The sequence below is a fragment of the Oryx dammah genome, unplaced genomic scaffold (assembly GCF_014754425.2).
Source record: "Oryx dammah isolate SB20612 unplaced genomic scaffold, SCBI_Odam_1.1 HiC_scaffold_8, whole genome shotgun sequence".
NCBI classification, from domain to species: Eukaryota; Metazoa; Chordata; class Mammalia; order Artiodactyla; family Bovidae; genus Oryx; species Oryx dammah.
The window spans coordinates 31663288-31677272 of NW_024070192.1; the positions used below are offsets into that span (position 1 = coordinate 31663288).

A 13985-nucleotide genomic window follows, 5' to 3' on the forward strand; every position below is an offset into this window, starting at 1 on the left:
TTTGGAAAATGAGGCCACGTAATCATCGTCTGCCTAGCTCATGCTCTAATGTATATATGGGTGCTCAGAAGACTGTAAAGACCCTCTTTGTGCTTTTGGGGGGCTTCTACGTTATCAGATTGCGATTGCTGGTCTGTTTGTCTATGACTCCCACAAGATTGCGAGTTCCCTGTGGGCAAGAACATTCTGAGCCGTCTGTGTAGCCTCAGGCTTCGCAGGCTGCCTGGCACTTAGGAAGCACTGCATTAAAAAAGTTGGACATCTGGGCGGCTGTTGGGAGGGCCCTTGGCAGGCTGAGCAAAGCTGCAGATGTGGTGTTTAGCTCTGTCTGTGCCGAGGACCAAACTTCCGTCCTCCTTCAGGCGGCCACTTTGCCCCTCTTCCCAGCTTGTGTCCTCATTAACCCTCCTGCAGGCCCATTACCCTCCTCTGGAGTCACCACAAAACTGAGGACATTACAGGGTGATCAGGGCTCCCAGCTGGCATGGCTGGGTCTGAAACACGCTTTCCTGAAGCTCTGGGTTGAACACAATTGCAATGTTTAATCTTCCAAATGAGGGAAAGGGATTTCTAGCCTTCTAATAAGCTAAATGGAAATGACTAATTAACCTAATTACGTTGGACTGGGTACCAAAGTACAACTGTGCTAAATTGGCATCCGGAGAGGTGGGAGGGGACTTTTCAGAGGCTTACAAAGCTGGGTAGCGCGGATGAGGTCTTCTGATGGAGACAAGAACATGCCTGTTACCTGAAAGTTCAGCATTAGATGAAAACTTGAAACTCTTTACAGAAATTACTAATGAAAGCAGTATTTGATCACAGATTTCATTCATCACCTATTTATTAGGCCTTCTGGGGAATCAAGGAAATGCATCTTCTTCATCAGATAGGATGCTTAAAAAATTTGTGTTTAATCATGTCCTATTCAATTCTACTTCTTTTGTTTCTTTGGGCTAAAATCCAACTGAACACTTAAAAACAGCATCCGTCAGAGGCTGCACAGGGCATTGTGTGTCACCAGCCCGCATCCTGCGCTGGGGTGGATCTGGAAGGGGCTGGATGTGGCTCCGGTAACAAAACTTGGAGATAGAGAGAAAGAGAAAGCTTCCCTCGTTTGCAGAAGCCTTTGAACAGCCAGATGAGCTTAGCTCGCAAAACAAAACTGAAAAGCAAAGTGAAGAAAAGCAAAGCAGACCAGACAAAAGAGGAACGGGAGCAAATTGCACAGTGGCTTTTGGGTGGAGCGATGCACAATGAACGCAGTATAGAGTGCTCTCGAATCACTTATTCTTTGTGACTTGGGCTGCAGAGGGCTTTGTGGGATTACAAAGAAAAAGGCAACTGGACTGGACTCAGCTGGGCAACTCGCAGGTCCTCAAAGGTTTTCCTTCGATGGACAATTCTATAGGGCACAACCCATGTCAACCACAGCATATACACACCTTGTTGTTGTTTAGTCACTAAGCCATGTCCGACTCTTGTGGTCCAGGGGATTGTAGCCTGCCAGGCTCCTCTGTCCATGGGATTTCCCAGGCAAGAATACTGGAGTGGATCGACATTTCCTTCTCTAGGAGATCTTTCTAACCCACGTATCCTGCATTGGCAGGTAAGTTCTTTACCACTGAGCCATCACAGAAGCCTGTATATACCTGAGAGCTGGGTAATTAATAATCATAATTGCAATAAGGTGAATTGTGTCCCCTAAAAAGATATGTTGAAAATCTAACCTCTCAGATTTGTGAATGTGACCTTATTTGGAAATAGGCTCTTTGAAGAGGTGATCCAGTAAAGATGAGGTCAGGAGGGTGGCCAGTGTGACTGACGTTCTTATAAGAAGAGAAGAGATGCAAAGACACAGAGGGAAGACGGCCATGTACAGACCGTGGAGATGGAGGCAGAGACTGGAACGGTCCTGCCACAAACCAAGGAATGCCTGGGCCTCTCAGAAGCTGGAAGAGGCAAAAAAGGATGCTCTCCTTGAGCCTTTGGAGGGAGCATGACCTGTCAACACCTTAATTTCAGATGTCTAGCCTCCAGAACTCTGGGGGAATAAACGTCTGTGTTTTTAAGCCACCCAGCTTATGGCGTTTTGTTATGGATGTTCTAGGAAACAAATACAATAACGATAATCAGCTTCCAGTTACTGAACATTTATGTGTATAACATAACAGATAAGAAAACAAAGATAACCTGTCAGAGGTCACAAGCTCAAACCTGAAACTGAACCCAGGAACGTCTGACTTCAGAGCCTGCGTCAACTGGTCTATCTCCATTATTGGTCCAGTTCAGCAAATGAGCGTATTCAGAACTGCTCTCCAGAATTCATTTCCCATAAGGGCATCAGAATCTGAGCCATTGTTCTCGAGCTCCGTGACCTGTACTTCCAACAAGGACACCACTGGCTACGTGTGAACACTGAGCAAGCAAAATGTGGCCAGTATGACTGAAGAAGAGGGTTTTTATTTGCTTTTAATTTTATTTATTTATTTAAAATTTTTAAATGCATTTATTCTTTTCTGGTATAGTGGATTTTTTCTGCATAGGATCTAGTTTTTTTTTTTTTTTTACAAATTTAACACATTCTTTTTGTTCATTTTAATTATTTTAAAATTTAAATTTAGAAACTGGAACTTGCCTTAGTAGTTGGAGAACTTTTGAGTACATTTGAAATAACTTGGGTATATGAATCAACTGCTGTAACTCTAAATTTTATAAAATCTAAATTCAAGCCAAGTATTTCTGATGAAGATTTAGTATCTGAATTGAGATGTATTGTGAATGCAAAAAATATACACTGGGATTCAGAATTACCTCAAAAAATGTAAAATATCTCATTTATAATTTTTGTAACAATTACATATTAAAAGGAAAATATTTTGGTTGTACTAGGTTCAGGAAATATATTATTAAATTTATTTTCATTGATTTCATTTTACATTATTTTTTGCACTTTGCATTTTTGATGTGGCTACTAGAAAAATTTAAATGACACACGTGGTGTGCTTTCTTTCGATTTCTTCTTCACAGCAGTACTCCAGGTTCTGTCTATTCATATCTTATGTAGCCTAGAAAAGCTGATTTTCCACACATATGCTTGACACATTATAATTATTCTTAGGCATTTTGTGACTTCGTGGTTTGAATGGAGTTCCCCTATTTTCCTTCCCAACATAGACTTTCCCTTCTCACTTGCCAGATTGGATTCAGAATTTCAAGTGAAGTTAATATATAAAAATCAAATCATACCTTTATTATTTAGATCAAGGATAAGAAAACTGAGGCCTGTGGGGACAGTCTGGCCCACCAGCTGTGTTTGTAAATAAAGTTTTATTGGAACTCAGCCACTTCCATTTGCTTACCTATGGGGTATGACTTTGGCAGAGTTGAATAGTTGTGACACAGTGTGACCCTCAAAGCCTAGATATTTGCTGTACAGCCCTCTGTAGGAAATGTTTGATGACTCTTGATTTAGACATAGCTCTAAAGATGACTGAAAGAATAGCTGCAGACTCTGAGAAAAGTTAGAAAAACATTTTGGGCCACGGCAGCATTTCACAAGATGACTCCTTTGAAGAGGACAGCATGCATATAAATGATTATGTGCTGGGCTTTTGTTCTAAAGTAAATCAACTTGGATGGATCTCAAGGGAGTTGGGCTGAGTGATCAAGCCAGTCCCCAAAGGTTGCATACTGTATAATTCCATTTATATAACATCCTTGAGATGACAGAATTATACAAATGGAGAACAGATTAGTGGTTGCCAGGAATTAGGCTGGGGGAGGGAGGAGGTTGTTGTTTTTATAACAAGCGACCTACACACCAGTCGGAGTTTTCTAGATCTTGACTGTGGTGCTGATTACATGAATCTTCACGTGTAATAAAACTAAACACACACCTGCATGAAAACCAAGTGCAATCAGAATAGAGTGGACTGTATCCATGTCAGCTTCCTGGATGTGACATCGTGCTGCAGAAAAGCTAGATGTGGCTGCCGAGGGGATGCGGTACAAAGAAGCTATTTCACATAATTGCATGTGAATCACTGTCTCAAAACAGTTTTAGTGAAAAAATATATAAAGAGAGAGCCAGTCACATTGCTTCAGACTCAGGCCTCTTTGTGCTGTGAAACATGTAGGAGAGGGAACAAACATGGAAGGTCAGAGGGGCTTCCCTGGGGGTCCGATGGTTAAGACTTCACCTTCCAATGCTGGCAGTGCGGATGCAATCCCTGTTGGGGGAGTTAAAATCCCATAAGTCTAGTGGCCAAAAAACATAAAACAGAAGCAAGATTGTAACAAATTCAATAAAGGCTTTAAAAAAATGGCTCACATAAAAAAAAAAATCTTTAAAAGCGAAAAAGAAAACAAAAACAAAAAATGCAGGAAGGCCATAAATAGGATGCACTTTGTGCTGGTAGGTACTGGTCCTCGCACAGCTCCAGCACCTACTGTGGGGCTCCTTCAGGTGGGGACCCAACCGCTGCCCACCTGGAGAGAGAGTCTGGACTCTGGGGCTGATGTTCACCCAGTACACGCTTACCACTCAGCACTGCGCGAGCCCGTCTGAATGCAGGCGTGGTCCCTACTGGACAGAGCTCATCGCTTGTGATCTTTTCAATGTTCATCAAGTCCCAGTGAAACTAAGCTGAATAACAAGGAAGGGGATAATGGGCTTTGCCGTCAGACAGACCAGAACTCAATTCTCGAGTCTTGGGTTTGCTACTTATAAAATGAGTGACCTCAGTTTCTTTACATGTTAAATGAGAACAAACAGTACCTCTTGCCCAGGGAAACATGAAAATAACATAAGGGAAAACATTTCTGCTGGGAAAGATTGAAGGCAAAAGGAGAAGGGGGCGGCAGAGGATGAGATGGGTGGATGGCATCACCGACTCAAAGGACATGAATCTGAGCAAAACATGAATCTGAGCAAACGTCAGGAGATAGTGAAGGACAGGGAGGCCTGGCGTGCCGCAGTCCATGAGGTCGCAAAGAGTTGGACATGACTTAGTGACCGAAAGGCAACAACAATGTGCTTCTAAGGTGCTCAGTAAACGTGAGCTGTTATTAACCACTAGAATCCCAGGCTGGAATGTGTCCCCTGCTTTGAGGCGGTTAGGACTCACGTGGAGATGGACCACTGGCAGCACCCTGGTATCTGACCCCTCCATGGACACAGCATCTCCACACCAGCCTGGGTCTCACAGAGGAGCCTGAATTCTGTGCCTTACAGAGGAGCTGGCCCTGAGCACTGGCCGGAGGAAAGCTGCTCAGCTGAGTCAAAGACACTTGCACGTTCCTTCTGTTCCCCGACATCCTAGAGGCAGAGCCCACGCACGAGCACGCACCTGCTCCTTCTTGGCAGAGCCCTTCCAGCAGGCCCGGGAAGGGGGAGCTCTGCCGTAGGGGTGCCGGCAAAGGGACCCACTGAAGTCTAACACAGCTCAGGTTGTCGTTGTTTAGCCTCTAAGTCATGTCTGACTGCTTGCAATATCATGGGCTGTAGACTGCCAGGCTCCTCTGTCCATGGAATTTTCCAAGCAAGAACACTGGAGTAGGTTCCCATTTCCTTCTATCTTCCCCAACCAGGGATCGAAGCCATGTCTCCTACATTGACAGGCAGATTCTTTACCACTGAGCCACCGAGGAACCCCCAGTACAGCTCAGGGTGAAACCCTCAAAGACAGCCCCGCTGGTTTCCTAGGGATAAGCATCAGAACAGCAGTCCAGGAGAGGACAAGGTGGATTCTTTTTTTTGTGAGGGGCTGGTACCGACCTTGATGCCACCCCAGGCCTGATGGGAGAGGAACTCCACTGGACTGGTGACTCCTGTCTGTGCTGGAGATCGAAGCAAGAAGTCCAGCTCAGCTGCACTCACTTCCTGGTTCATGAGGAGGATCTGCAACATGGAAGGACAGTGTTCTTATTCATTTATTGGCGGCACTGGGTCTTAGTTGTGGCACATGGGATCTTTAGCTGCAGCATGTGGGACCTAGTTCCCTGGGCTCAGACGCTCAGTCATGTCTGACTCTTTGCCACTCCTCATGGACTGTAGCCCACCAGGTTCCTCTGTGGATGGGATTTTCCAGGCAAGAGTACTGGAGTGGGTTGCCACTTCCTACTCTAGGGTCTAGTCCCCTGAGCAGGGATCAAACCTGTGTCCCCTGCATTGGGAGCCCAGAGCCTTAGTCAGTGGACCATCAGGAAGTCCCAGCGCTGTGTTTTGTTACCTGGCGGCAGTCGTGGGTCCTGGAGTCCCTTGGAGTTGCCACCGGTCTAACTAGTGCTACTTCTAACCTGAGAGTGCACTCCTCCGTTTTGGTTGTTGAAATCGGGTGGAGGGGAAGAAAGTCTTTATCTGTGCTGATCACCTCTGGGTGCATCTGACTTCACCCCAAATACCAGTGTGGCTAAAGCGCACACAGTGAATGACTGTATGTCTTGGTAAGCAGGGAATTGATGGATCAGTCCTAAATGCCATGAAACACATTCCTGCAATCTCACAGAGAAGACGACACGGACGAATGACACGATTTGAGGAAAGAGTCAAAGTAACGGATGAATGTAGGCAAAGCAGCAGTGCATGTGTGAATGAGTAATGCTGACAGGGGACTTCCCTGGTGGTCCACTGGTTAAGAATCCACCTTCCGATGCAGGGGACTTGGGTTCCGTCCCATCCCTGGTCAGGGAACTAGGATCCCACATGCTTCCAGGCAACTAGAGTAGAGCCCATGCAGAGTAATGAAGGATCCTGCATGCCACAGCTAAGGCGTGACGCAGCCAAAAATAAATTTAAAAAATACTGCTAAGGGGGACCCAACAGGGGAGTGGCTAGGAAGCAGGGTAGGGAGATGCATTTGACTGAACTTTCTGTAAGTGGTTTTGAATTGGGTTTTGGAGAAGCTGAGCATGAGATTTAGACAGGCTTCCCAGGGAGGGGGCAGTGGACACTGCAGAAGCTTGGGAGGGAATTAGTGCTGTGTGAGCAGGGAGGGCAAAGCATTTGACTGGGTTAGAACTAACAGTTCATGCTGAGAGGCGCTCAGGAGATTGTTCTTCCTCCTTCAAATGGTGTTCTCCGCTGAGAAGATACAGATGGGAATACTCACAGAGAAAAAAATAATTTGATTAGTTCGAGGAAAAGTCTTTAAGGAAAAACTGGGCTAGAAATCACAGATGAGGTGAAGCAGCCCTTGTAAAACGAGGTTGAAATATTTATGAGGGGAGTAGAGTGAAAGCCAGAAGCAGAAGCTCCTTGGGCTTTGGGGGAAATGAGTGGCAGGAGGAAAATTCATCTGGGGTGGGGCTCAAGTTCCCTCTGAGGTGGCCAAGCTGTTATCCGGCCGGGGAGGGGAACACACAGGGGGAAGAGGGACAAGCCATGCTAATGCTCCTCTGTGGATTCAGACTTCAGAATGAGTCTGAGCAGAAGTGATTTTAGAATAGCTGACTTTCAGAACTGGTGAAGTCCTACAGGATAATCTGGTCTGTGCTTCTAATTTATAATCGGGAGAAATCCCAATTCTAAAATGGTTAGAGAGTTGGGTGCATGCATGCATGCATGCATGCTCGCTCAGTCATGTCTGACTCTTTGCAAACCCATGCACAGTAGTCTGTCACGCTCTTTGGTTCATAGCATTTTCCAGGCAAGAATACTGCAGTGGATTGCCATTTCCTCCTCCAGAGGGTCTTCCCAACCAGGGGTCGAACCTGTGTCTCTTGAAGTTCTTGCACTGGCAGGTAGATTCTTTTTTACCACTGAGCCACCCAGGAAGTCCGTAGAGAGTTAGGTTCAAGGAAATCAGTTTCATGGTTTTTTGATGTTGAGAATAAGCAGAATGCAACGGTTTCTTATTAACACTGGAAGCCCTGATGCTTCTGAGCCCTTGAGAACCAGAGTTCTTAAGGACTTTTCTAAGACCAAGGTTGCAGCTGTAGAAGGACATTTGCAGTTTCTTCTTCCGGGGGAAGGTTTGGACATTAAACTTGCAACCTTGTGCTGTGTGCTAGATTGCTTCACTTGTGCCCGATTCTTTGAGGCCCCTTGGACTGTAACCTGTCAGGCTTCTCTGTCCATGAGATTCTTCAGGCAAGAATACCGGAGTGGGTTGCCATTTCCTCCTCCAGGGGATCTTCCCGACCCAGGGATCGAACCAGCGCCTCCTATGGTTCCTGCATTGGCAGGTGGATTCTTTTCTGCTAGTGCTACCTGCAACCTTGAAGGTACATAAATAATGAGGGATACTTTAAGTTCTTACTGCCTCTCAGGAAGTATCCAGTCTTTGGTATGGCCATCCAGTTTCATCCTCAGGGCTAGTTTGGATTGATTGGTAGTGGCTGCTGGAGGGCCCTGTGGAGGAGGATCTTCCTCATCCAGCATCACCATGAAAAAGTATAATGGTTGATTAAGCATATCTGCCATGAGTGGGACAATGGAGTGGATGGCCTGCGTGCACCATGCTGGATTTTCTTGTCTGATGCCTCTGCTTAGAGCTCAATAATCTTCACAAACTATGGGAACTGACGTTTAAAAAAGCAAAAGTTTCCTTGGTATTCAATGGTAAGACTCCAAGCTCCCAATGCAGGGGGCTCTGGTTCGATCCCTAGTCAGGGAACTAGATCCCACATGCTGCAACTAAGACCTGGCGCAGCTAAATAAATAGATGAATATTAAATTTTTTAAAGAAAAAAGTTTCTTTATATCTGCTGGTTGGGCATATAAATTGACCTGTTTTCTGGAAATGTCTTCAATCCTCTTTTACCTGGAAGGTGAGCTGGGCAAGGTAGGTCAGCTTATCACACTCGAAGAGCCCCCGGGCGGTGTACTGGCACACTGAGAAGGTGATGCTGTCTATCAGGTTGGCCACCCGTTCCTTGAGGTTCTCATCAGGAGCCACCTTTTCCACGGCCTTCTGGAAGACAATGCTGAAGGCCTGGGGGCAGGAGATAGGACACTGGTAGCTTACACGGCTCTCTGTATGTAACTAGTGGCCCAACCTCTGGTGAGTATTATAATTCACCAATCACAGAAATAACTTCCCAGCGTAACCTGCCAAGGAGGGCCAGTGGCAACAGGAAAACTCCTGACTTAGTTGCTCGTTTAAATTACTATGTTGTCACAAAGAAGGCCAAGCTATGAAGCATACTGTTTAGGTCCAGTGACCAAAATAATTAAATTAAATCTAATAAGTTTTGTTGGAAACTGAACACAATGAACAGCAACCAGTTTGGGTGATTCTACCTTTAGATTATGAAATTCTTGATGGTAGAATCAACATCTTGTACAAATTTGCTCTCTATAAGAGACCTGTATACATAATAGGTAGTCAGAATATTTTTCATTAATTACTTTTCCTTTTGGTAGTGATCAGAGTATCAGCTGTTCTTGGTTTTTCTTTCTAGTAATTCCATATCATTTGATGAGTCCTCTTACATGTGCTTTTTTCTTATATACACTTTCTGCCACCGTGAGAGCATACCCTGCTTTGGTTACACCTTCCAAATTGTACATGATGGGTATAATATGAATCCATTTTCATACTGATCATATGAATCAATTTTCCATCATTTTAAACTTAGATATGACTACTTATAAAAATTGATAATAGGAACGAATGTATCATTAAAGAAGAATAAAGAGAATAATCATTAAAGAAAACAAAGGTCAAGGATGAATCTTTAAAGAAAATGGAAATTAAGATATTATTGGGTCTTTTCAATTTTTGGCTAGGCAGATTTCCAGTTTTCTTGCTTGTTTTTTTTTTTTTCTTCTAGAACACATATTTTCATGGGCTTCACCTAATTTCCCTGTTTCAGGAAGAGTCACTGCAGTAGATTTCAACTACTCTCAAAACTAGGGAGGTGATTCCATAGTCACTAGGCTTATCACATTAACTTCTATACTGTCTTTTAAATCCCTTATATTTCTTTCACATGGGGCTTTGACCTGAATATAATGCCAAGTATTGGATTTCTTTTAAAAACATACAATATTACAGAGACTCTGAGCTGAGGGGAGGGAATAGGGGCAGGATGAAATGCCATTTCCAGCCTAGTGAGTCCCAGGCGTGGAAGCCTTCTTCCTTCTCAGTGGCTCAGCTTCATCCCCACACCTTGGCCTCCAGGGGGCAGCTGAATGAGGTGTGCACCCTGAAGGTGAGTGTCCTCTCTGTTGGATTAAACCAGAGAAGTTGTTCAGAGCCCCCTACAGACTCTGCAGCTATGGTCTTTTGGAGAACTCCTTATGGGAGAAAGATATACTTTCAGAGATGTACTTAAAATTTATAGGTCTTTATTATTTCATGAGTAAGATAAGCTTGGTTAGCACTTACAACTGCTAACATCTTTTTAGAAATTTTGCTGATTTTAGAAATATATCAGCAACCACAAAGCAGTAGCTTTGAGGATATTAGGGTAATTGTGTGTGTGTGCTCAGTTGTATTTGACTCTTTGCGAACACCCTGGACTGTAGCCCACCAGGCTTCTCTGTCCATGGGATTCTCCAGGCAAGAATACTAGAAGGGGTTGCCATGCCCTCCTCCAGGGGATCTTCCTGGCCCAGGGATCGAACCCACATCTCTTGTGTTTCTGGGACAAGGAGGTGGATTTTGTTTACCACTGCACCACCTGGGAAGCCCATTAGGGTAACAGGGACACTAGTTTAGAGTTTGACTATTAGTGTGGCCTGCTTTGGTTTTAACAGATACAAGTGAGGCACACATTTGATCAGCCCTATTAGCTGTGAAGCTCTCTGGGGCAGGGCTCCCTGCCGATGTTTCCTCTTCCACACGGTCTGGAAGCAGAGTGCTGGCTGGATCGTATGAACTCGCTGAGCAAACAAGGCTGGGACCTGCCATGGCCTCTTCCTCTGTTTCAGCCAAATAACCAATGAGTCATGAAAGACCCATTTAGAGAGACGAGGCCTGTAAGGCCAAGTCGCTGCTCTCCTGGATCTGATCTGAAAGACTTGCCACGGCTAATGAAGCCCACGGACAAGCCCTCGTGCAGAGCTGCACGGGGCATGTCACGCTGCTGTGTTATGACGATGTAGAGGGCTCCGGGGCTAAGTCACCTTGAGAGAAAACTGGTACATGGGGTGGATCCTGCCGAGGTCGCTCATGATGAAGTAGAGCAGAGAGGCCCGGGCAGCGGCCGGCCGGTAGTGCTCCCGGGCCTCGTTGATTCTCACCTCGGTCACCTTGGCCTCCTGCACCTGTTAGAAAAATCAAGAGCGGTCCATCGTTCGAACCAGCCAGGGCTCCCTGAGAATCACTGTGGCCGCTCTGTGTCAGCACCCTGTGTCTGTGGGTGGGCTGGGTGGATGCGGATGAGGGGAACAAGGGAGGGCAGAAAGCTGCTGTGATTTCCTTAACCGAGCTCGAGTGAGGAAGAGAGGACACACTCCTAGTGCTTCAAAGGTGAGCGTGTCAGCCCCTCCGGCTGGGGACGTGTGGGAGATGCACACACAGATACGCACACACCCACACTCATCAGTGCATCTAGCTTGAAAAGCAAGCCAGGCAGTAGGACTCCAGCAAAAGCAGCATCATCGAATTTTCTGTTTTCTTTGTTACACAGACAGCTGTTCTGAATTGATTAGTTAATTAATTAATCCTTGGCTGCGCTGGGTCTTAGCTGCTTTCTCTAGCTGTGGCGAACGGAGGCTTCTGTCTAGCTGTGGTTCAGCGACTTCTCACTGCGGGTCTTCTCTTACTGCAGAGCATGGGCGCCGGGACCAGGATGGAACCTGTGTCCCCTGCATTACAAGGCAGATTCTCAGCCACTGGACCATCACAGACATCCACTATTTTCTGTGCTCCGTACTTTTATGAACGTGTAAATTCACAGAGAAGATCTCTTTCAATGGAAAGGTTTATTTTCAGAAAATTTCTTATCAGAGGTAAAAATAAGAAGAGACTTAAACATCACAAAGGGATTCTGTAAGAATATCCTATTAAATATAACCTCAGTACAACCTGCCTTATACTCCAGGATAGAGTGAAACTGCTGATAATTCATGCAAAGCCCACAGGAAAAAACAAACCCTACTGAAGATGAGCTCACAATAAACAACTACAAAGTTCAAGAGGAAGTGTTACCTATTGGGATAATTAGAAGACCTCCTAGCATCCCAAGAGCTGAAGACGATTGATCTACCATTAACTAGGGCTTCTCTCGTGGCTCAGATGGTAAAGAATTAGCCTGCAAAGTGGGAGATGCAAGTTCAATACCCGGGTCTGGAAGATCCCCTGGTGAAGGACATGGTGACCTCCTCCAGTATTCTTACCTGGAGAATCCCATGGACAGAGGAGCCTGGTGGGCTACAGTCCCTGGGGTCACAAAGAGTTGGACATGACTGAGTGACTATCTACCTACCTCATTAACTAATTCTGTTTAAAAGCAGTAGAGGTTAAAAAAAAAAAAAGTATAAAATCAGGACATTATAAAAAAGAACAGACATCATCTGAAAAAGAACTAAATAGAACTTCCAAAGACAAGAATACAGCTATTTAAATAGGAAACTCAGTACATTGGTTAAATAATGAAGTTGAGTTGAAAGAGAATAAGCAAACTAACAAACAAATCTGAGGAAACTGTTTAAAAAGCAGCTCAGAGAGAAAGAAAGTTGGAAAATATGTAGAAGTTCTTAGACTTGGCAGATAAAATAAAAAGATTCAAAATGTATGTAACAGAAATAAGTAGAGAACAGACAGAATAGGGGAGAAGCAATGTTTGAACTATAATGGTTAGGAATTTTCCAAAGTTGATTAAAGACCAGAGGTTTTACTTTGAAGAAGCAGTCAATGTCAAAGAAAGCTTACTATCCACAGGCCCTTGAACAAGTAATTATTTTCTTTGATTAGAAGAAAATTGAATCCAAAAGAAGTAAGTGAGATGCAAGAATTTCTTAAATGTACAGTCAATTTAAATAACAAAGACTATAAAAAATATGACCAGTTTGGAAGTAGCAGATGAAAGCAAGGTAGAAGCAAAATGCTATAAAACAATAACAGAAGATGGAAAAAAATAATCAAAGTTTCTAATATCCTTATAATGTTTTGAAAGAGGCTAGATATAGTGCTTAATTTTAGACTTTGTTAAGTCAATATATATATTGTTAAGACACATATGAAATGAAATATATCTTTCATATATTGATGGAAAATTAAGATTAATCAATAAAATAAACAGTAAATAACTTTAAAACTAGCAATGGATAAAAGAGGAGGATAAAGAAAAATCAAGAAAGGAGAAAAAAATAAAAGGATTGTTAATAGAAAGAATAAATCAAGATAATAGAAAAAAATCCAATTGTATCAGTACTGTTTAAAAATGTAAAACTTGGTTAAACCAGTAGTTAAAAGACAAAGATTCTCAGAAGAGAGTGGAACTGAATAGAAATCACATAGTTGCTCAGATTGGTGTTTTCACTGACTCATATTTTTCATGTCACCTGAGTCCTTCATGCTGTCCATTAACCCGTGTCCTCCAACAGCTATTGAAAACCTTCATTCCTCTCCCCAGGCCCCCTATCTCAACACCACACCCTCACTCTTAGCAGAGGAGCTTGACTCATGCTTTCACAGACTGTATAGAGACTGTTAGGCTTCCCTGGTGACTCAGATGGTACAGAATATTTGCCTGCAGTGCAGGAGACCTGGGTTCGATACCTGGGTTGGGAAGATGCCCTGCAGAAGGGAATGGCTACCCACTCCAGTATTCTTGCCTGGGAAATCTCATGCACAGAGGAGCCTGGTGGGCTGCAATCCTTGGCGTCACAAAGAGTTGGACACGACTGAGGGATTAACACATACACACACACACAAAGAGACCATCAGGAAAGGTTTCCTTAATTTCCACTTTCCTTTCCATGCCCTTAAAGGAAGGAAACACATGCTAAGTAGTTTTGCAGGATGATAATTAAAAAAAAATTTTTTTGAGAGCTCAGTTTACTGGGACATCACTAAAATTTTCTCATTGAAATC

At 44.1% G+C, this 13985-nt stretch overlaps 1 protein-coding gene across 2 annotated transcripts in view; it reads right to left on the reverse strand.

Annotated features, from left to right (window-relative positions):
* Window positions 1–13985, reverse strand: part of DNAH9 (dynein axonemal heavy chain 9) — a 284846-nt gene that overhangs the window by 38750 nt on the left and 232111 nt on the right. For both annotated transcript variants that reach the window (XM_040243337.1, XM_040243338.1), the window contains 3 exons: window positions 11072–11212; window positions 8763–8933; window positions 5777–5899 (listed from right to left, as the gene is read on the reverse strand). In XM_040243337.1, the coding sequence (XP_040099271.1) occupies window positions 5777–5899; window positions 8763–8933; window positions 11072–11212 (435 nt within the window). The remainder of the gene's footprint in view (window positions 1–5776; window positions 5900–8762; window positions 8934–11071; window positions 11213–13985) is intronic.